The sequence below is a fragment of the Onychostruthus taczanowskii genome, unplaced genomic scaffold (assembly GCF_017590055.1).
Source record: "Onychostruthus taczanowskii isolate IOZ18803 unplaced genomic scaffold, ASM1759005v1 scaffold12, whole genome shotgun sequence".
NCBI lineage: Eukaryota > Metazoa > Chordata > Aves > Passeriformes > Passeridae > Onychostruthus > Onychostruthus taczanowskii.
Genome location: NW_024498351.1, coordinates 6,456,336 through 6,477,672, shown reverse-complemented (window position 1 = coordinate 6,477,672; position 21,337 = coordinate 6,456,336). Strand labels below are relative to the sequence as shown.

At 36.8% G+C, this 21,337-nt stretch overlaps 1 protein-coding gene across 5 annotated transcripts in view; it reads right to left on the bottom strand.

The window, feature by feature from the left end:
- Nucleotides 1-21,337, bottom strand: part of GRIA2 (glutamate ionotropic receptor AMPA type subunit 2) — an 86,898-nt gene that overhangs the window by 26,377 nt on the left and 39,184 nt on the right. For all 5 annotated transcript variants that reach the window (XM_041428011.1, XM_041428009.1, XM_041428010.1 and 2 more), the window contains exons 3-6: nucleotides 19,608-19,847; nucleotides 15,243-15,439; nucleotides 11,038-11,091; nucleotides 8,554-8,715 (exon numbers count right to left, since the gene is read on the bottom strand). In XM_041428011.1, coding sequence (XP_041283945.1) covers nucleotides 8,554-8,715; nucleotides 11,038-11,091; nucleotides 15,243-15,439; nucleotides 19,608-19,847 — 653 coding nt within the window. The remainder of the gene's footprint in view (nucleotides 1-8,553; nucleotides 8,716-11,037; nucleotides 11,092-15,242; nucleotides 15,440-19,607; nucleotides 19,848-21,337) is intronic.

The following is a 21,337-nucleotide window of genomic DNA, read 5'->3' as shown; positions in this document are numbered from 1 at the left end:
GTGACCTTCTTTCACTCTTTTAAAAACCAAATATAGCAAAGATCACAAGATTTATAAAGCCCAAAGTGCTTGGTCTTTCTACCTATTTTATCTACTACTCTAATAGGAATGAATTCCTGAACCGCAATTTCTCTCCCAAGATTGTTCTGTACTGGAAGCAATCTTCTCACTGGAGTCTTCAGAGGTGCTAATTCACAGAAGAAAAAGAGTTCAGGTGCCTACTATTTTTTGGTTTTTATCTTACATTGAGAACAGAGGTTTTAAAGTACTTTGGTCTCCCATTATAGTAAATGAAAACCATTTACTTGTATCTGAATTCAAAAAGCTTTACAGAAATAACAAAAATAATTATTTGGAATTGAAGCCACAGCATTTCACTTATAAAAGACGTTGCTATATTCTAATCATGCCACTGCCCATGGAAAATACACATACTAACAAAATAAATAAGGTTCTAGAATGATTTGTGTAATCTTACTTCTAACTTAGAATGAACATGCAAAACAGCAATGCCACTAATGATAAAATCACCTTGAATGCACCATAAAACACAAAGAATATACAAATTTTTCCTTTTCACCATATAAATATACAAAAGCTTTTTCTTCAGTGCTAAGCCAGAACAAAGTATGTCACTCTTCACAGTATTAAAAACCAGCAGGATCCAGCAGCAAAATCTGAAGCCTTTGGTCACAGTAGTGAAAACAGACCAAGTAGGAATATCTCACAGGATGAGAACAAAATGTAAAAATAGAAAGGGAAAAGAATTCTCTGAAAAAGATACATGCCAAGAAAAGGATTTGAAAGAATTAACGTGAATGTTTGAAGTGTTGACGTGTGTGTGGAGTTCTTTGCCTTTTTCTTGTGAGTGTGGGTTTTGGCATTTTTCTGGTGTTTGCTGTTTTATTGGGGTTTTTTTTTTTTGTTTGCTTGGTTTGGTTTTTGGTTTGTTTTTTTTTTTTCCCAGGAGGGGAGAGCAAGAAAAAAAATCCAATCAGCAGTCCTCATCCTATATACGGTGGTCTAAGTATTTTCAAAATATGCCATTTAAAACTAATAGTAATAATTCAAGCCTTAAATTTAAAACAATAGGGGGAAAAAAGAAACACAAAAAAAACCCTAAAACAATTCCTAAACCACAATTCCCCATTTTCATTATCACTCCTCATCTATCCTAATCAGCAACAAGATAACCTGTTGTATCAAGATAAACAGCTTTCTCCTTTAGATTTACTCCAATCTAATTTCCAGGAAGAATACTAATAGAATTGAATACACCATTCTTACCAGGTTGCTGATTTCACCAAGACGTAGTTTTTGTCAAAGAATAATAAACACTTCATTTTTCATTTTCTGCCACTCCATGCTAGGTAATATGGGCAGCTACTTACATTAATTGGTCCTTAATTACCAGACCTACCCCAGAAATACACTTGTATGTCTCCCCTCCTTAATAATTTAAGTATGCCCAGTGCTTCTCCTCCTCCCTTATTCCCCTGACCCAAGAAAGGTGCAGTCATAGGTGCCTCTCCAGCTCTGAGCTGGGCCATTTTTCTGTGTCTTTCACTCACATTTCAACAGCCTCTTTTCACTCTGCTGACCCCTTTTTTGCAAGACATCATTCCTCCTACTACTACTATTTTAATCTTTGTCTATGACTCCCTCTTCTCCTCTTATCCCCAGTTCTCCATCAAGCTTGACTGTCCTAAATGACATTGATCTTTGTGAGGCCAGGGTTATATCTGACCTTGATGAACACTTGAATCATGAAGGAATAGTAGCTTTTCCTGTTTATATCCACCATATCCAGATGAATTGCTGGCTGAGAAAAAGCAATATAGTTCCTGGAAAAATAGGCAGGAGGAATCCACTGCACTTCGTTGGCTGATGATTCTTAATAATTTATAATTACTAAGTGGATTCAAGTTCAAAGAAACATAGCTTCATAGAGACATCAGGACTTGGCTCTGTAGGTTTCTGAATTCTGCTTTATCACAGCTCAGCCACTTTCAGGATCGAAGGATCTGGGTCAATTGGCCTTTTGCATGTCTGAGACAAATCTGCAGATATTGCCTCAAACCACCCACTGCTTTCAGTCTAAATGTTCCATTCTTTAACTGAGTTTTCTTAAAAGAAAAAAAAACCAATATCCCAACCCAAACCAACTATGCTGGAATGAGTGATTACTTACACAAAACAGCCTTAAGCTATTAAAAAGAAGCATGAAGTTTAACACTGAAATTTCTTATGCTCACATTTTTTGTATTTATTTTTTTTAAATAGAGAAGACTGAATATTGAGATTTGAAAGCCCAGTGAAACCAGGTAGCTGGAACACCAACTGCTATATGCATACCTTTTTTTATGCCCAGGAAACCAATATGCAAGGATTGAAAACAGGCAGAACAATCTCAAAAATCTAGTTTTATAAGGGAATTTAGGAAAAAACCAAAAATACTCCAGATCAGTTCCTTGTTCAACCTTGTAATAAATACTAAAAATTATCTATAAAAATCATATTTATAAATCATTATGATCTACTTGAATTAAGGCACATTCAATAATATTTCTCTATTAAAACTGTAGCAGGTGCAACAGAATATCCCCTATAACTCTTATTAAAATTCATCGCATTATAAAACCATATTCCAACACACTGCAATCATAAGAGGCATGGCCTAAAATGAAGATAGTGTCTAATTCATCAACTGTACACTTTTGCTTTGTCATCTATACCTTGATAAACTGCCTTCTGAACTTTCAGTGTGAATAATTGTTTTCAGCGTTTTCTTCTTTGTTCACATTGTTTTCTTCTTTGCTCCTTGTTATAAGTGAGTCATCTAAATGTTAATTATTTCTGCAAGGTAAATAATTGTGTGCTATGTATTTTTGTATTTTTATTTCTGCATGTTACCTGTACTGAATCCTTCAGCTAAATTTGCACCAGCATAGTTAAACCAGCATCTTTCAGGTACAAGCATCATTACTCCTGACTTATGGTTTCATAATAATTTCCTAAAGACTATATGAACAAGAAACCTGAAAATGTGATACTATTTAAGACAAAATCAGGAAGTAAAAACAATGTCGTGTTTTGGTATCTTAGCTATGCACTGGTTGGGTGGGGAAAGAGATTATCAAGCCAGAAATACAATCATGAAAAGAGAACATCTGAAACATTATGTGCCAGCATGAAACAGTTTCACCCATCCAAAATAGCTGCATGAGTACCAGGGTTGTTATCACCTTCTGACACAATGGGATTCTCTACGAGTCTAGCTTAATTAGGTCTTCAACCAGGCAGCCCCAAAATTTTTTCTGCATGCTGCACAGAGTTTCTGTATATATCATATGCAAGTTGTCTCAGGCTCTTCAAGCCTCAGGTTGCTCTGAGAAAAGCTTATCTCAGAGCAGGATGGCTTTTAGAACAGACTATCTCAGTTGGACAGACCTATCACGATTATCTAGTCCAACTGCCTGAACAATTCAGGGCTGACCAATTCTAAAGTGTGTTTTTAGCAGAACTGTCCAAATGCCTCTTAGACAGGTTTGGGGCATCAACCAGCTCTCATGGAGGACTGTTCCTATGTTTGACTACCCTAAAAAAAAATGAAAGAAATGTAAGTACATGCTCCAAAGGTCCAGTCTGAACCTGCTCTGGTGCAGCTCTGAACCATTACCACACATCCTCTTGCCAATGGATACCAGGGAGTAGATCTCAGCCATCCTCTCCACTGCCCCTCCTTAGAAAGCTGTAGAGAGCAATGGGGTCACTCCTCAGCCTTCTCTCCAAAGGAGACAAGTCAGAGACCTTCCTTGTCCCTCACAGGACATGCCCACTTGGAGCTTAGTTCTTAGTAGGGGGGTTGGCTCTGACTGGACACTAGGTGCCACCAAAGCTGTTCTGTCACTCCCTTCCTCAGAGGGACTGGGAAGAGAAAATAAAATGAAAGGCTTATGGGTTGGGATAACGGCAGGGAGAGATCTCTCAGCAGTAACCATAACAGGAAGAACAGACTCAACTCAGAAAAATTTAATTACTAATCAAACCAAAGTAGGATAATGAGAAAATAAAAAATATATCTCCAAACATCTCAACCCACTTCTCCCTTCTTCGGGGGCTCAACTTCACTCACAAATTCTTTATACTCTGTTCCACAGTGGGACAGGGGGATGTGGAAGGGGGTTGCAGTCTGTTCAGCACCCATCTCTGCCGCTGCTTCCTCCTCACAGGGTGGGCTCCCCACACTCATCTCCTGCAGGGAAATTTCTTCTCTGGCACCTGGTCCACCTCTGTCCTTCCTTCTGCACTGTCTGCAGGGCTGTTTGTCTCATATATTGTCACTCCTCCCTCTGGCTGCTCTTGAGCAGCAGCTTTGTCCTCTTCTTGAATGTGTTATCAGGGCACCACCACCTTCCCCGATGAGCTGAGCCTTGGCCAGCAGAGGGTCAGTTGTGGAGCCAGCTGGGATTGGCTTCACTGGACATGGGGGAAGCTTCCAGAAGCTTCTCACAAAAGCCACCCCCATGGTCCTCTTCTACCAAAACCCTGCCACACAAAGGCAACACAACTTATGTCTCACTAGCCTTCAGGAGATACAGATTGAGCTTCTTCTGGCAAATAGACCAAAGGCTGCCCCTCGAGAGAATGGGTTTATCAGATCAGCAAACTGGAGCAGTTGGACGTGAACGGATGTGCTGTCCTTCAGTGTCCTTCCACAAGATCAAGAAGCTTGCCTTAAATGTAACAGCCTGGAACAACATTAGGCTCAGAAAGCCCAGCATATTTGTAAATACACAATACTGGATCAAAAGGAAATTTCAACTTGTTATTATTCAGCCTTTATAAAATTAAACATGTCTTTCTTTTTGCTTCTTGACAAAAAATTAGCCAAGATGCTCAACTCTATGTTTCAAGATCTACTCATTAGCTCTTCTAGAACTGCATGCATAGACTGGCAACACCTTGGTTACAACAGAAATGTTTTAAATTTAACCTGAAGTAAAGCATGTATCAGAAATAATTTTGAAAGATGTAAAAATATTCTGTAAAAATGTCTGCAAAGCACTTGTTTTAAGTATCCTGCTTAATCTATAAATCTTCTGCTTTTATCAGTACAGGTACAGTGCAGCAACAAATGAGATCAGTGTCTTTTCTCATCTATGTCCTAAGACAGCAATTTTTTATAATTAATATTTTATAAATTGTAAAGATACATTATTAAAGCAATTTGATACTGATACTCTTCTGGGCATCTGTGGAAGAGGCTTTTAGCAATGCTCTTCTTTCTTGAAGAGCATGTTCCTTTGAAATGCATTTTTTCTTAGAAAGGGTGCCTCTCTCTATTTTCAGCACTGTACTTGGACGTTGTGGTATGTCTTATCAGCTCAGTCATAGTCCATTGACTTGCATTTTGTAATGTGGAATGAATGTACACTTACTTTTGGATTACAAAAGGAAGATAATACAACAGAGTTGCGATGTTTTTGTCTGCAATGATAGAACACTTCCAATCCCAGAGATAATATTACCTGTTAGGGGCAGGTAATTACCTCTCATTTCTATACTGATGAATCCAGGGCTCTTGTCAGCCTTCCTATCTGTTTCATACAGAATCTGCAGCAAGAGTTTCCTAGATTCCATGGGAATGGGAGCAAAAGTTCATTTATCAGCACTAGCAATTTGGACAGCTACCTCAAAATCAAAAGGGGAAAAAAGTTATTTTTAAGACCACTTAAGGGAAAGTGGGAGACCAGTGCATTAACCTACTCAGTAATCTAGATGTTTATAGAAAAGCAGAGTGTAACAGAGCTAGAAAAACAATATAAGAAGGAATGAAATGCTCACAAAGGACAGGTAAGAAATGCAACTCAGCACGAGTTGATGAAATAGCCTGTACTTAAAGTAATGATGAAGTGGACAGATATGGTATAAGCCCATCTTAACCACCAGCAGCACAAGAAAGCAGTGCAGAAAAAGACTTGGCTGTTAGCATCTATCCCATGAGAAATACATCTCACTAGTGTCATGGTGGTGAGGAGAGGGAAAAAAAAAAAGCAAAAAGAAACTAATATAAAAGAGCCCCCTGAAATGAGTACTGTCTCTGAGACACATGAAGCCATTATTTCCATTTCCTCAGCATAGCACTCAGATGTGTTGCAGTAGCCAGTCTGGCATTTGAAAGAGCTACCAAATAGAAAGGTTCCAGAGCAAAATGATAAACAGGATCTGAGAGCAGAAAATTCATAAGAAAAAGGGATTATTTGGTTTTGCAGGGAAGAAAGCAAGGCAGGAAGGGTGGCAGCCATTTTCAAATACAGGAGGACAGTGAAAAAGCAGAACCCTCTCACAGCCATTAGAAACATATAAAGGAGTAATGGATCAGGTGATATAAAGACTGATTAAGGTTAGACAAAAGCCAAAACCAAGATCATTTAAGTGCTGAAATAGATGCTTGGAGAAGCTGTGAAATCACTACTCAGAGGAACTGCACAGGTTTATCTGATTCTGCCTTCAGGCAAGGAGGACAGACAGGTGACTGACTGCTCAAAGACCTTTCCTGCCCTCTTGCCATGATTTCTATGATTCTGCCCTGTCTCTAACTCCCTCTAAAGTGGGAATGAAATGTGACATACCTCTAACCCCGTCTGTAATGACAAGCAAGGATGAGAAGCAATACGTGTATAAGGGCAAGTGATAGAAAGCTACACAAAGAAATACAGTAACTGATACAAGCAATGTCACCAAATATTGCAATATACATCCACGCTTTCCTCACCAGCAATACCTCTAGCATTTATAAACTGTCTGATAATCTAACATAGATCTCAATTTCTTGAGTGAATATCAGTGCAGTCCTATATATATCTTGAGCAAACAATATAAAGGAGAGGTCAGACTTTGAAATTGAATTTAAAATGCGTTCTAAATCAATGATATTCAGGAAAATAAGTGTTTCAATTACTTTACTTTTCCTATTCCTAACAAAATAAACCTCAAAAGCAGAAGATATTGCAAATACTCTCCTTCAACTCTTTCAATTTCTACTAGAATTGAAAGGACTTATAATGGAAGAAATAAAGGGAATACCTGTGGCAAAGTTAGAGATTTTTGTGCTTTAATACAACGTTAACACCACTTCACGTTATCTAACATGCAATTTCCCCCAGTGTAAGTAACACCAGAGGCCTTATTACTGTGTCTCACCATTTCAATTTTTCCATCACTGATAAAAACTGCATCTTGTTTTCAGTTTGAGTTCTTCACTACAACCATTTGTTTTATGTATTTCTCTATTATTATTTCTAGACTATGATTCTGCAACATGAATATGTAGGTAGGTTTGGGCACTCAAGAATCAGAGAGACAAAAGGATTCTGTTAATTCTCCACAGCCACATCCCTTCCCTTTTTCCTAAATGAGAGCAATTACATATTACATATACTACACATCTGTAATATAAATATACCTAAAGAACTGACCCAGACTCCAGTGTACTTTTTCAAACATCAAGTAAGAAATTCACTACCTCTGTCATGAAGATTTTAAACTATAAAAATAACCACAGAAAAAAATAACTTGGACTAAGTTACCACCAAATTGGCCTCATAAAAAAGGAATCTATATTGTTTTGTTTTGGTTTTTTTTAATTAAAATTAAGGTTTTCTACCAGGCGTTTGAAAAAAAATGGTTCTTCCTTCCATGCTGACCTTTTAATTAATTTCATTATAAATTAAGAACATGCTTCATATTCAAATTATACCACAGAAAAGTTATGCCTAGAACATTTGGAATGTATTTTTTTGTCTTTTACAGCTATTTAATACTATGTTCTTATTAAAATCTCTGATTGTATTACTTAAAACAGAAATTATCTAACATTAAAATTGAATTATTCTTTTTAGTATCTTGCAGCCACTAAGTGATAGTTAGAGAAAGTGAGAAGGTACTATTATCCTAGTCTTATCCAGAAGTAAAACTGAGGTAAAAAAGTGAAATCACCTGCCCAGTGTTACATTGTGTGTCATGCAGGCCTGAAATCAGACCATGATCCTGCATATCAGGCATAGCACTTATTTTTGCAAGTCTTTGTAGGATTTGGGCATCTGTCTCAAAGGAACTGTCTAACCATTTCTTTGGGTTATTATGTTACATCAAAAAAGTGCTAAATCTGTGCTCCCCAGAAGCATGATTAATATTTGTCTTTAAATATTTCAAAATACAGAGAAAGAGAAAAAATTCAAAACAGAGAAAAAGAAAAATCAAAAAATCTCAGTAGATCTAGTTAATCTATCATCATATCTAAACCAATTACCTAACAAGCTGCCAGGCACAGATTTACAGTGACACAAGAAAAAATTGCCTTGAACATTTTTAAGAGTGTAGCATCTTTGCTCAATCAGCCCCATGACAGAGAATGTTAAAAGTACTCCAGAGAAATACAAAATTGTGTTGGGACTGTTGATTTTCAAGGGCTTTCTATCTCTTGTGTTTCTATTCCAAACCCTTCAATTCCTGTACTTCTATTGCAGTTAAAACAAACATAAGACATACCTTGATTGTACTAGTGTGTGCACCAGGATATTCTTTCTCCTCCAGTGTTGACCAACGTTGTATAAATTTTGACACCACGGGATCATCATAGTCAACTATCTGAAATCCTGAGACATTAGCTCCTCCAAACTGAATTTTTGACAAATCTCCATCAGTAAATCCCTGAGCACAGAAAAAATTGTCCGTTATTTGAATAGTTTTGGCAGTTCTCTCAATAGTGTATAAAAAGCAAGAGTTACCATATGACCTCTACTGCAGAACAGTAAGCCAACATTTTCCTCAGACTGGATCCAACTTAAATCCTGTGCTGCCAGGATTAAGTCACCAGTTCCATCAGCCACCAATGCTTCTTGCTGCCCACTAGACAAACACTTTTATAGAGAGCAAGAGCAGAGTGGACCTGTCCTTGCCATTCTAAACATCCTGTTAATTTCAAGGGGACCACTTAAGTGAGAAAAGGAACATTACACATGAGTAACAGGCAAGCAGGTTTTAGGCAGGAATACTTACAACCACAGCTCTATCCTCTTTTTTAGGAACTCTAAAGCATGGGGAAGGACTTACCATCTCCACTGCCTCCTCCCTCTGACATAAAGAACTACTTCTCATTCTTACAAAAAGTTCTTGTGTTCTGTTTTCTGTTATTTAACTTCACCCAAATAACCCTACAAATGCATTTCCATGAAATAATGATGTCAGACACTTATTATGAATAAATGTTGTGAGTGAATACAAAAAGAAGCAGCAAATTCAAACCACATTATCAGAAGTTGCTACGATTGCTATATGAGATCCTCTTTAATGATTGCCTATTAATGATCCTCGTGTTGTTGCCTGCTAATACAGACACTGCTACACGGGTCATGTAACTTGACAGTTGAGCAGGAACATTCATTGTATATTCAAACATTCATTGTATATTCAAACATCTTCTCCAACTATCAGAATGTTTAAATTCTCAAAATAGATACATTTCTTGAATGACTGATCAGACTGGAGGAGAATATTACTACAGTCCAAAAAGAAGAAAGCAGGCGGATTCAGTGAAGATACGATTCAAATACTAGATAAGTTTTTCTTCTGGCAGAGAAAAACAAGTTTTTAAAATCACTTCCATAAACATTTTATACATGATATTAAACAGCTTTAAAATGTAAGATTCAGTAATTTTTAGATCTTATGGACTTACTGCTACAAATTTAAAGCAACAGCTAAAATAGTAACCAGTTAGCATCATGAAATCCACTGGGCACATTTTCTAAAATTTCCCTTAAGACTCAAAATACTGTTTATCCAACATTTGCAAAGTAAACCACAGATGTCTAACAGATAATTTCTCACATTTTGTAAGACTTTTATGCCTGCTTTATGAATATCAGCACCTCAACTTCTTTATCCAAAAATTAGTTATTTAGATATAAGAATGAAACCCCAGTGCTCAGCTTTTAAAGAGGCCTTTAAAGCAAAAGGCTTCTTCACACGGTGGCACCCACATGACTCTTCAGAGCACTGCCCGCCTGGAGGGGGAAGTGTTTCCATCAAAGGCCAGGAGGAGACAGGGGTTATGCCTCCAGGGCCAGAGACACACCATGCTCCTTCTGTTTCCTCAGGCTCCTCAAAGCACTGTGGAAGACAGTGTCAATTGGGGCACTCTGGGCCCTGCTGGAATTTATATCAAACACTGTCACAGTTCAAGAATGAATGATGAAAAAAATGGTTTGGTGGCACTCACACTATAAAACCCCCAAAACTCTTTTCTTGAGCAGGATAACTGAGATTTGAGCATACAGAATTTCCTTGTCTGTCACAAAAAAAAAAAAAAAAACAAAACCAAACTGGATTAGTTTCCCTAGCTTCAGCAAGTGTTTATAGGCTTTAATATCAGTAAAATGGCCCGCCACCTAAAGACACAATGTCAAAAAAATTCCCTTGACAGAATTTAGTGAGTTTTCTGAGCTTTCCCTGCAGGAACACTATTAGCTATACAGTGTGATCACCTAACTTCAAGAACACATTAATCCAGATTGATCACCCAGCCAATCTGAGGGATGAAACGTGGAAATCCGAGACTCACTAGTCTAGCAAAATGAAACATGAAAACTGTGGTTCTAAAGTAGTTTAAAAGTTGTGAGAGAGAAATCACCACCTTGCTGAATAAATGTATCACCCTATGATGCAGAAAGTTATTTTTCTATTTTACATACACTCTTTTTCTAAAGTATGTAGAAAAAGAGAAGTTCCATTGAAGGTGCTGAGCAACCTTCATTCTCATTGATGGGAATATCATAAGAGGCATTTAAACCCTGAAAACACTCAGCCAATAAACAAACATAATCTCAACACATGCATTCATTTAGCAAGGATAAAGACATCTAGATATTTTTTCTGTTTTCTAAAATGTGTTTGGAACAAAGTACTAGTAGATGTACTTCCATAAACAGTCAAAGGAGCAATACAGGTATTTTAAATACTAAGAATGCTTACCAGATTTGCAATGATATAGTGGTATCCTTTAACATGTTTACCAATTGTGATAACCTGTAAAAAAAGAAGAAATACCCTCATAATGGAGAATGTTCACTTGGCATACGGACAAAGACTTGAAAGGTACAAAATGCACTGTGATGTAAAAGCTAGTTAAGAGCTTTACGGCACACGATACTGAGTTTGTGTGATGCTTTATCCTTTATTTTGCCTAATGCACCACTGAGCATACTCTGCTGCTAGAAATTAGTTGAAGTCCAAGTCCCAAGAGGGAGAGTCCCTCCAGACACAGGAGGTGAATGCTAACTACTGTGGTGCGCCTCACAGACTCCTGTTAGATTCTGCCCACTGACATTCATGAATTATGATGAAACCTCGTAAAGTTCAAATTGTTTATTGCTCTAAGTGTTCCTCACAATCTCCCTCAAAGCCAGCTGGTGTCTTCTCAACAGTGTCTGCTTGCAGACCCGTAGCATGGATTCTTCTCCCACTTAAGCCTAACTAAGACTATGTCTGCAAGGAGAAGTTTGCATTTTGAAGCTAAGCACTTTTCCAGAGGAAGGATGTGCAAGATAAGAGGAGTCTAGAGGTTTATTCCATCTTTGGAACAATGAGAACAATGAACTTAAATTAAGAGAGGATGACTCATTCATTTCCTCATGTAACATATAACTAAAATATTCAGACTAGGTATTCTGAAACTTTTATCAGGGTACTACTGAACAACATTCCACATACTTGGTTTAATGAAGTTACAGAAATATAATTGAAAGCAGTTATAACATTGAGTTTACATTACTAGAGTTTGAGACTCAGAGGGATCACATTACATAGGCCATGGAAGTAATAAAATTTTTCCTCTTTTGAGGTTAATATATATATGATATATGAACTTAAGTATCCTTAAACAATTACCTGATCAGACTACTTAAAATAAAATAATTACTAAGAGGTTTAAGAACTATTTTCAGGTGTATTTCTTACGTAGCTGCTGCTTCCAAAGAAATTTCAGTTATACCAAATAAATTAGCTCTTCTGTATGAACTATTTCTTCATCATTGGTATCAGAGAAAACAACCAGCAGCTGCAAGCCTCTGGATCAATGCTCAGTAACTCTGCTCCAGCTGCCACTGGGTACTTTTTTATTAACCCAGCTTGCTAAAACTTGCCACTTGTCCACTAAGGATGAACACTGAGGATGCTGCCAGTTACAACCAAGAAAATTCAGTGGTAGTACCAAAAGCCATGATGAAGGAGCTGTGCACACAAAAGCTTTTCAGCAGTTCAGAGGACCTTCTGTAGCAGGGATAGACAAGTAGTGGCAGTAATTACAGAGTTGCCCAAAGGGTGTTATCAGGGTGAAATGAGATTCTGCAAAGGAAGCTGCTGAGAAGAGACAGCAGCTATATAATGAAGAGCATGATAACACAGACCTGCCAGATCAGAGGAATATAAACTAGTCTGAGGAGAGATGGGAAACTGAAATATTTTTCAACTTGCATGATTTGTTGAAATCTGAAGAGAAACTATAACATGAGACAAAAAACAAGAATGATTAAGTGACTTTGGAAATACATTTTGTGCCAATACAAAGATCCAAGGGCTACAAAGTGTACCTGGGTAAACCTGAGGCTGTCACCTCAGTTTAAAATACTTGCAGGATAAATCAAAGCACTAAAATGAAAGATTTGTTCAACAATAGAAAGCAAGGAAGGTAGTGACAAAGTTGTTCCTTTATGTATCGAGCAATGCAAATAGTACTTTGGTATTCAAGGAAAATCTGGTTAAGAGAAAGCCTGTTGCATTTCTTGCAGCAAAAATACACAGTAAAAGGGACACTCATATGATGTGTCTACTTCAGGCATCCTCATGAAATGCAGGAGTTTTTCAGAGCAGGAATTCAAATAATTTTTCAAAAAATAAATCCGGTAGCAAAGCAAGACCTAAAGTATGCTACTATTAGAAAAGACAACCAGAAGAACACACTCAAAGGATACTCACAAGCCAAGAAATTCATTGTTCAGCATTTAATTTTAAGAGATGGAGAAAACTATTAGAGAATCAGTTAGTTAGACTTTTTTTTAGGCTACTTGAGAAATAGAAAGTGGGTTTACCTTTAAATGTAAGGAAGGGAAGTTTCTGAGTGTAAGGATAATGGGCTTAAAAACCAGACCAAAGTGCAGAAACAACTAGGCTATCTTGTGAAGAGAATTCCAAGATGAAAGCCGTTTGGGACAGTTGCAAACAGTTTAAGAGAACATACTCCAGGGCAGAGCATGTAATAATAATAAACTATTTAGAGGAGAACAACTAACTAGAGTTATATTAACTGGCATATGAGGCTGATTTGGCTGTTATGTAGGATTCTTCAGTGACTTACAAATCAAAACAGCAGAAACAAAAGCTTAGCCAGCTGTATGTCTGAGGAGTAGCACAAGTCTGTGGGGATGAGCTGAGAAACTCTAAGGGTCTAAAAAAGGCAGAATCCATCAAAGTGCAACTAGGGCAAGAAAAATATCCCAGAACTGCAATCAAAATAAGAAGCAGACAAAGACAAAAATAGGTCTATTATGAAACAAAGACTGTAAAAATGAATGGTAACTGAAGGGTAAAGAGGGTTCTTGTCTATAAAAAGTGACTAAAAGGTGAAACTAAAGAAAATTACAGACAGCCAAAGCTTCACATCAGAAATTATAATGAGTATTACATACTTATTTTAAAAAGAATGTATAGGATAGTAAGATAATTGCTAAAAATAGTCTTGTCAAGATCAAAATATGTCAAAGCAGTATCTTTCTTTTCTCTGGTCTGATAATAAGGAAACAGCAAGATGTGACATATCTTGAGTCTAACAAGGTGATTGTTCTGTTGGACGTCATTAGAAACTCACAAGAGACATGGACAAGACAAAAAGTCACTCTAAGATAAGTAAAGAACTGTTTGAAAAGCCACACAGAACCAGCTGAAGAGGACCTATAAGGACTACTTATGTCAAACATTGCTCTACATTGTACATTTCTTGACATTGATAAGTCAGAAAATACGATTTTGAAATACTGCAGATGACAGAGAGATCACACTCTCAGAGATCAAATGCTCTTGAGAACAGGATCAAACTCAAATTTATCTTGAAAATTAGAAAAAGGATTTGTGGATATGAATTCCAAATAAAACACACAAACACAATGTACTCCATTAAGGACACTGCTCATTGTCTGAGCCTCTTCAAAATATAACGACCTTCAAAACAAAGACCAAAATAACAAGCCCTTCAAAAAACCTTCAAACAAATACATCCCTACTCAGATGATACATCCCTACTGATGCTGCACAGTCTCACATGATGAAGCTCAAGCCAACAGGGAACTATCTTTACAATTTTCCATTGTGCTCTGCATGCATGAAAAGCAGGAAGGTACAGAGCCAGTAAGAACTTCCTAGACTCTAGGACTGAAGTGGCAGATTTCAAAGTAATGCAGTAATTTGAGTCAGAGCACCATGATAATGTTGCTAAAAAGAAGACTTTTTTAAAAAGTCATTTTGGCAAATAATTTGCATGGGTGGAGAGAAGACAGATTTTGCTGTTCTTTTTAAAGCTCAGGAGGCGTTAGCTATGAAAAACAGCATCCAATTTTGGTTAACACACTTTAAAAGTGACACAAAATGAAGAGACAAGCAAGGAAAGTACAAATGATAAAGAGCTTCAAAACACAAATTTGAAAGGGCATTTGATGAGGAACAGTAGCTCTGATACAGTCTTCCCAAGACATAAAAGGTTCTCAGAAAATGCATTAGAGGGAGAAAATACCTTCTAGGTGTAAAAAAAACTAATCCTTAGACATAACTATCTATATTGGACCAGATATAATAGTGTATCAACTATGTATGATACAGTATACTACTTAGGCTGTAAAAAAGTCTGAACAAGGTATTTTGTAAATTATTGTTTTTCTTTTAAATAACCAGGATAGAAAACTATACAGGATCATCCAGATAGAATTATCTTGAGTTTGGGCAAAGGAGGGAGAGATAATAGGATTTGTATGTTCACTTTCTCCCTGGCACATATGCAGTCCTCAATACAAGCTTGTCACTGCCAAATGATTCATGACAGTGACAAAAATACCATCAAAACAAATGAACTCATTACATTTACTTATAGAATACTGCTAGCTGCTGTCACTGAAGAAAGGAGAATAGCAAACCTGATCAACAATGTCGTTGACTTTATCGCGTTCACAGTCCAAAATCACTCGTCTTTCCTTTTTTACCTCTAGATCTTGAAACAATGAACGGTAAGTTTCATCTTTTCTCTCGTTGTTAATATTTCCTACATTGATAGCAGTCACTTGCCATTTCTTTTCAGCAGCAGAATCCAGCACAGCTTGCAATGTTGATAAGCCTGGCAAAGCACAGGAGAAAACAGAAGATATGACAAAGCTTCAGGAATTAACAAGCTTCTACAATGTGATTTGTGAGATCACTTATTTAAGTTCACTTATTTAAGTGTAACTTGTTTGACCTGTCACAAGTAGCTAGAAATCAGAAACTAAGATATATGTGGGCAAAATCAATTATTATTGCATGAAACTTCCATTTGCATCACTGCAAGGCATCAAGGTAAAGCCTCATAAGTGCAACCTTTGGGCTTGGCCCAATCTTCAGAATTGGATTTGGTTGTTTTCACTGATCCACTGCTGAAATTCCACACAGTGGGAAAGAGATCTTCTAGGAGAGGAGTAATCCAATTAGAGCAAAAGGATCAGCTTCTTATTAAAAAAAAGGATCAGCCTTATTAAAGGATCAGCTGCTTAAACAACAGCTATTGAACAGCTTTTGTTCCCAGCACTTGAGCAGAACTGTATTTAAACCCGGACCTCACTGAAGTCTATGGCAGAATTCCCATGTTCTGCAGCAATGGTAATGGATTTATTATTTCTGCTTCCTATAGTTACATCCCTGATTATGAAAGATGTGCTGAGATATATTTTTTCCATATAGATAAGCAGGCTCAACGCTAACACCTACAAGCAGTGTAGAGAAGTTTCCTTCCTTCCATCTCTTACTTTTGGCAAGTTCCTGACAGGAGCTGTAATGTTTGTACAGATGCCTGTGATATACTGTAAAACCAGTGAAGATTTTACTTGACAGATTTTACTTTTTAGGGATGAGCTAATGTAGTAGAGAAACATGAAAATTACTGCTGGAAATTAATTCCTGCTATACAAAAAGTACAATTTTAATGACTTCCAGCAGTACAAGAATGAGACTTATCATGTTTCAATTCCTACTAGAGAGTTCTGCATGATTCTAGAGAGTAGTTTTAGGGATACCAGATACTATTATAGGAAAAAAAATTCGATTTCTTATGAGTAAATTGACATTTTTTTCACATTCTTCTCTCCTGAAACCACCAAGCATCAGGAGTCATTTCTTTGAGACAAATTCTGACGTGGTAAGTAGAGGGAGGTTTAGGTATAACTCTCATGAGAAATAATAGTGGTTATACCCATAAATATAGAAGGAGAGCACTAAAAATTAATTTGTCTCACAGTCTGTAGGTATAATATTAAATTAAGATTGTTCAGTGTTTAGCAATTCATCTTCATCACTGAAAATGGTAATGACACACAGCACTACACAAGACTGGTCATCAGCAAAGGCAGAAAATGGCAGGCTTCCAAAAGCATAAATTGAATTATTATCTTATACAATTCTGGTTTGCCAAGTCTCTTTAAAGAAAGACTGTTATTAAGTTTTGTATGTCATGTAATGATTATTTATTTTAAAATCACAGATAAATACAGTCCACCGGTACACATAAACTATTTCAAATCCTAAAGATGAATCTGGAGAACTTGCGTTAAATGGGAAAGATTAGTAATGTAAGCAAACTGAGAGATGCAGGGAGCATCTTAATACACTGAAAAGCACTAAAGTATGTTTAAACCTCAAAATACTGCTTGAAATGATGAATTAAAATTTTTTAAAAAAGACAAATCAGCCATATTGAAGCCATTTATTCTGAACAATTGTTTCAATTATAATTTAGCAGATTTCAGGCCCTCCAACCTGTCGAAATTTCCTCTGAATTAAATAATCTCAACTAGGCCCAAATTAATAAGGACTATTAATGCCAATACCACCCATTGCAAAGGGTTCCTTTATTTACTCCTCTGATCTTCTGTTTTTCCTAGGGTTTCTCTTTTCCTGAGGTACTCTCTGCAGAGATATCAAATGGCTGCCTGGATTGCTTGTTTTATTTTTTTGGGGCAGCAGATTTGCCATCCCCATACAGCTTAGCTTATTCTGATAGCAATAACATGTTGCAAAATCACAAAAAAAAAAAACAAAGATAACCAAACAGAAAGCATTTGCAGCAATACTTTTGTGAAAGTAAAAATGAAAGTGAAATTTTCTGAAGGGTAGTAACAAAAGTGGGAGACTCTGCAGAGCAGAAAACTTCAGCAACTTCAGCTGCTATTTTTTAAGCTGCATGAGTACTTCTGCCTGGGAAACTCATGTCCTGAACCTCTTTTGGTTATCATGAGGCAAACTTTTAAAGCAGTGAGCTTTGGAAAAGGAAGATGAAAGAGAGGCTGAATAACTGAGCAATTCTTTTACAGATACAATAATGCTTCTACTTTTTCCAAAACTTAGTGTTACTAATGGCGGAGAGGATGCAAGGATGGTAAAGAACACTACTCCACATTCCATGAGAATAACTACTGCATTAAGACAGTAATGACTTGGGCACACATATACTGAATGGCCTCACTCCTTATGGACAGGAATGACAGCAAATTGCCCTGTACTTCAGCCACTCAGTCCCTAAACACAGAAGTGCTCCAACACCAGCAGTAAACAATTCTTTAGGAATAAGTCATCAAACTAATTCTTATTAGCCTTTATAGTTTCCATGAAATTAAGTAAGTCTCTTTGCCTTTTTTTATCTCACTCCTGAAGGTGAAAACATCTTCAATTCTATATCATTCCTTAAATATACATCACTGTCACTACAGTAACAGGCAAAAGTGCTTAAAGGAACAGTGGACTTGTGTATCTGGGATTTGATGTCAATGTAGCTGGCTACAAACTGCTGGACTCTGCAGACTGACCTCATGCAATCTGTGGGGAGCACTGAGGAGCAAGGATTTACTCCACATAAGGGTAGGAACTTCATGCCTTGGAGCTTGTTATCACTGGGGTGCCTTGCCACAATTAAAACCAAGAGGTAAGTAAAAAAGGAAGAACCTAAGGGTGGCTAGAAAGAACAATCTGATGCTGTTATTCCTGGTCAGATCCAGGCAGTGCAGCTCACAAGAACTAGGTGTTTTTCAGTATTTCCTAAATATAAATCACATGCAGGTCACATTCTGCCCACCACTAGATGACTGACAGAGTACTGACTGAGAAAATAGTTTTACATCTGTCCTTTCTAAAAAGACAGCGAATGTTTCTGATTCTAATGTGAATTTGAAAAGGAACTGCCAGAGAAATGAGCATAGCATTCATTGTTCCATGTGACGTTACCTTTGGAGGCTACATACCAGGATTAGTTCTTCTAACTGGAATGCTTACAAAAGTGCTACTCTCTTGAGGAGACCCCTTCAGCTTCTGAACATCACGTATAAAATGGCATCAGAATGCAGGAATTTAAAGTCACCCCATTACTCAAAAAACCATGGAGTGGTATAATCATGCTTTAACTCTATTAGCATTTTATAATTTAAAATGCATTTAACATTTAACTCTGGCCAATGAACACACAGAAAAGTCACAAAATAGCCTCTTTAAAGGGAACAGTAGTGGGTAAGATAGAAGAAAGATAGCCAAGGACTACTAGGTGAGGACAACCTGAAAATAGAATGATAACAATGGAATTCCAGAAAAACCAATCAAAAACCCCACCTTTTCTGGATAAAGCTACTTCTTCTTAGAAAACTAACTGATATACCACAATTTGCCAGTGACATTTTCAAGTTCATAAACTGTTATAATATTTCTACTACAGCCATAAAAGAGCATGAGAAGGCTGTATGGTGGAGTTAATCCTGAGCAATGGGTTTAGGTTTATCAACATCAACAATAAAATCTAAGCTAAACAGAGGCGAGGAACTTGATAGCAAAAGCAGTCTCCAAAGAAGTAGGGACTGACTGCATCCAAGATTTATTGCTTGCTTGGTGCCCAACTACAGACTGCATACATGGAGTGAATCTGTGGTGGCAGACAGCCCTTCATGCTTAGATTTTTTTTTCTCCTTAGATGTTTCTTTAACAAAAAAAGAAAAAAATTTACATATAAACTGTTTTACAGCATGTGACTAATCTCACATTGTTTAACAGTTACAATTCTATTAATGTATACCATAAAAATTTCATTCTCATTTGAACAATTTTGTTTCTGTCCCAAAAGCTCATTTCTAAATGCAAGAAACACTTGATTCAATTACACTTATGCTGGTTGGAGGTAAATATTTCATCTGTTATTTACTTATCTAATATGAATTCCAGATTTCAACGAGATACACCTGCCAAACAGGGTGCAGGTAAAAAGTACCACACCTTACCTCTGTCACTGTCATACAAATATGCGAACTTGGTCCACTGATAGTATTCGATCAAGCTAAGAAGAGCTCCCTTGAGGTCAGGTCTCATCTGAATGACAAAGGGATGTGTTCCATCTGTTGGGAAGCTGGGAGTTATGAAGGAGACATGAAGAGTCCCACAGAATGATGTTATGGTATTTACAGACTTCTTGTCATAGAATCCAAAAATAGCAAAGACTCCTCTTGAAAATTGGGAGCAGACTAGAAAGAAGAAAGACAGAAAATTAGTGGGAGAATATATTTTAAAAAATTATTGAAAACTCTATCATGTATATATTTATGAGAAATGTATGTCTGACAAGTATCTGATCACATAAATATCAGGCAAAAAAGTAATACTCTGCTATGGAAATAATTTGATAGTATTATTAATCAGTAATATAAAACCTACACTAGAAAATACAAAACCAGAAAGTATCAGTGATGCACACTCCTAGATGATAAATGCAGAAATAAAACTCAGCAACTTATTCTTAAATTCAATTTATGTGGTAAAGAACAGTGATGACAGACATCAATGGCAGTTGCAATTCAAAAAATGAGGCATTATGACCACACATAGCATTATGGAAATAGATAATGCTTTGTCATGCTAAAAATAAACTGCCTCTGAGGTTAAGACTCACTGAGCTTTCTACAAAATACTTTAAATAACTTTCCATCTGTGGAAACACAAAGCCAAAACTAAACCCAAATCTATCAAGAGCAGTAAGAAGTCCATTTGCTTTAAAACCTTCCTGTATCAAAGCATTATTTTAATTCCTGCTTTGTCGGACTCAGCAAAAGCTGGTCCTTCTGGATGACACTCGCGGTCATGTTGCAGGAAGAATAACCTCATACATGTAAATAACATGCTGATTATTCACTTTTTATCTGGAGACAATTCAAGCCAGTTGATGAATGTGACCACGACAGCCTGTGCAAAAGAGCTGGTTCTTCTGGGCTATTTTTTTCTTTGAGACTGCAGGGTATATTAGTCCCTAAGTTCTAAACCCAGGGTACAAGAAGGAAATATTAATCTCTGACTAATTCACACTTATCACTTATGCATTCTTTGGTTTGCAGAGTCACCTTGAACAAGACACATCCTTCCAGAGACACCTGACCTGCTTATAGATAGAAATCACTGTGTAATAGATGCTAATTTTTCCCAGCCATTTAGTGCACTAATCCTTGAAAATAATTCATATAAGGGCAAAAATAAGTTGGTTTATTTTCAGAATTTCCTAGATTTGAACTAATAACATATTTTTATCTTTCAAAGTGATTGCATCTTTATTTTTTAAATCGTGTTTCATTTTTAAAAATAAATATTATCCCTTTATGCCTGTTACTACTCATTGCTATATTCTTTCCATGGCTTTGCCTAGGTATCTATGCTACCACTCATCTCTCACGCCCTAATTATTCCTCTACTCCAATTAAAAGCATCTAAACAGGATGAGTGAAATTCTGAGTCTGCCAGTTTTAAGTTTTCACCTATTAACTTTAATTAGGTCAGAATATTGCCTCAGGTGAGAAAAGACAAGTGATTAAAGAACTTGATGAGTAGCACCTCTTTATAAAAGGATACTGCAGGTTTTACAGGGCTAGAGTACAAGATGGTCAAACCTTTTCCATTCTAATTACAAATCATTACAGAATCATAGAATTGTTTTGAGTGGAAAAGACCATTAACATCATTAACATCA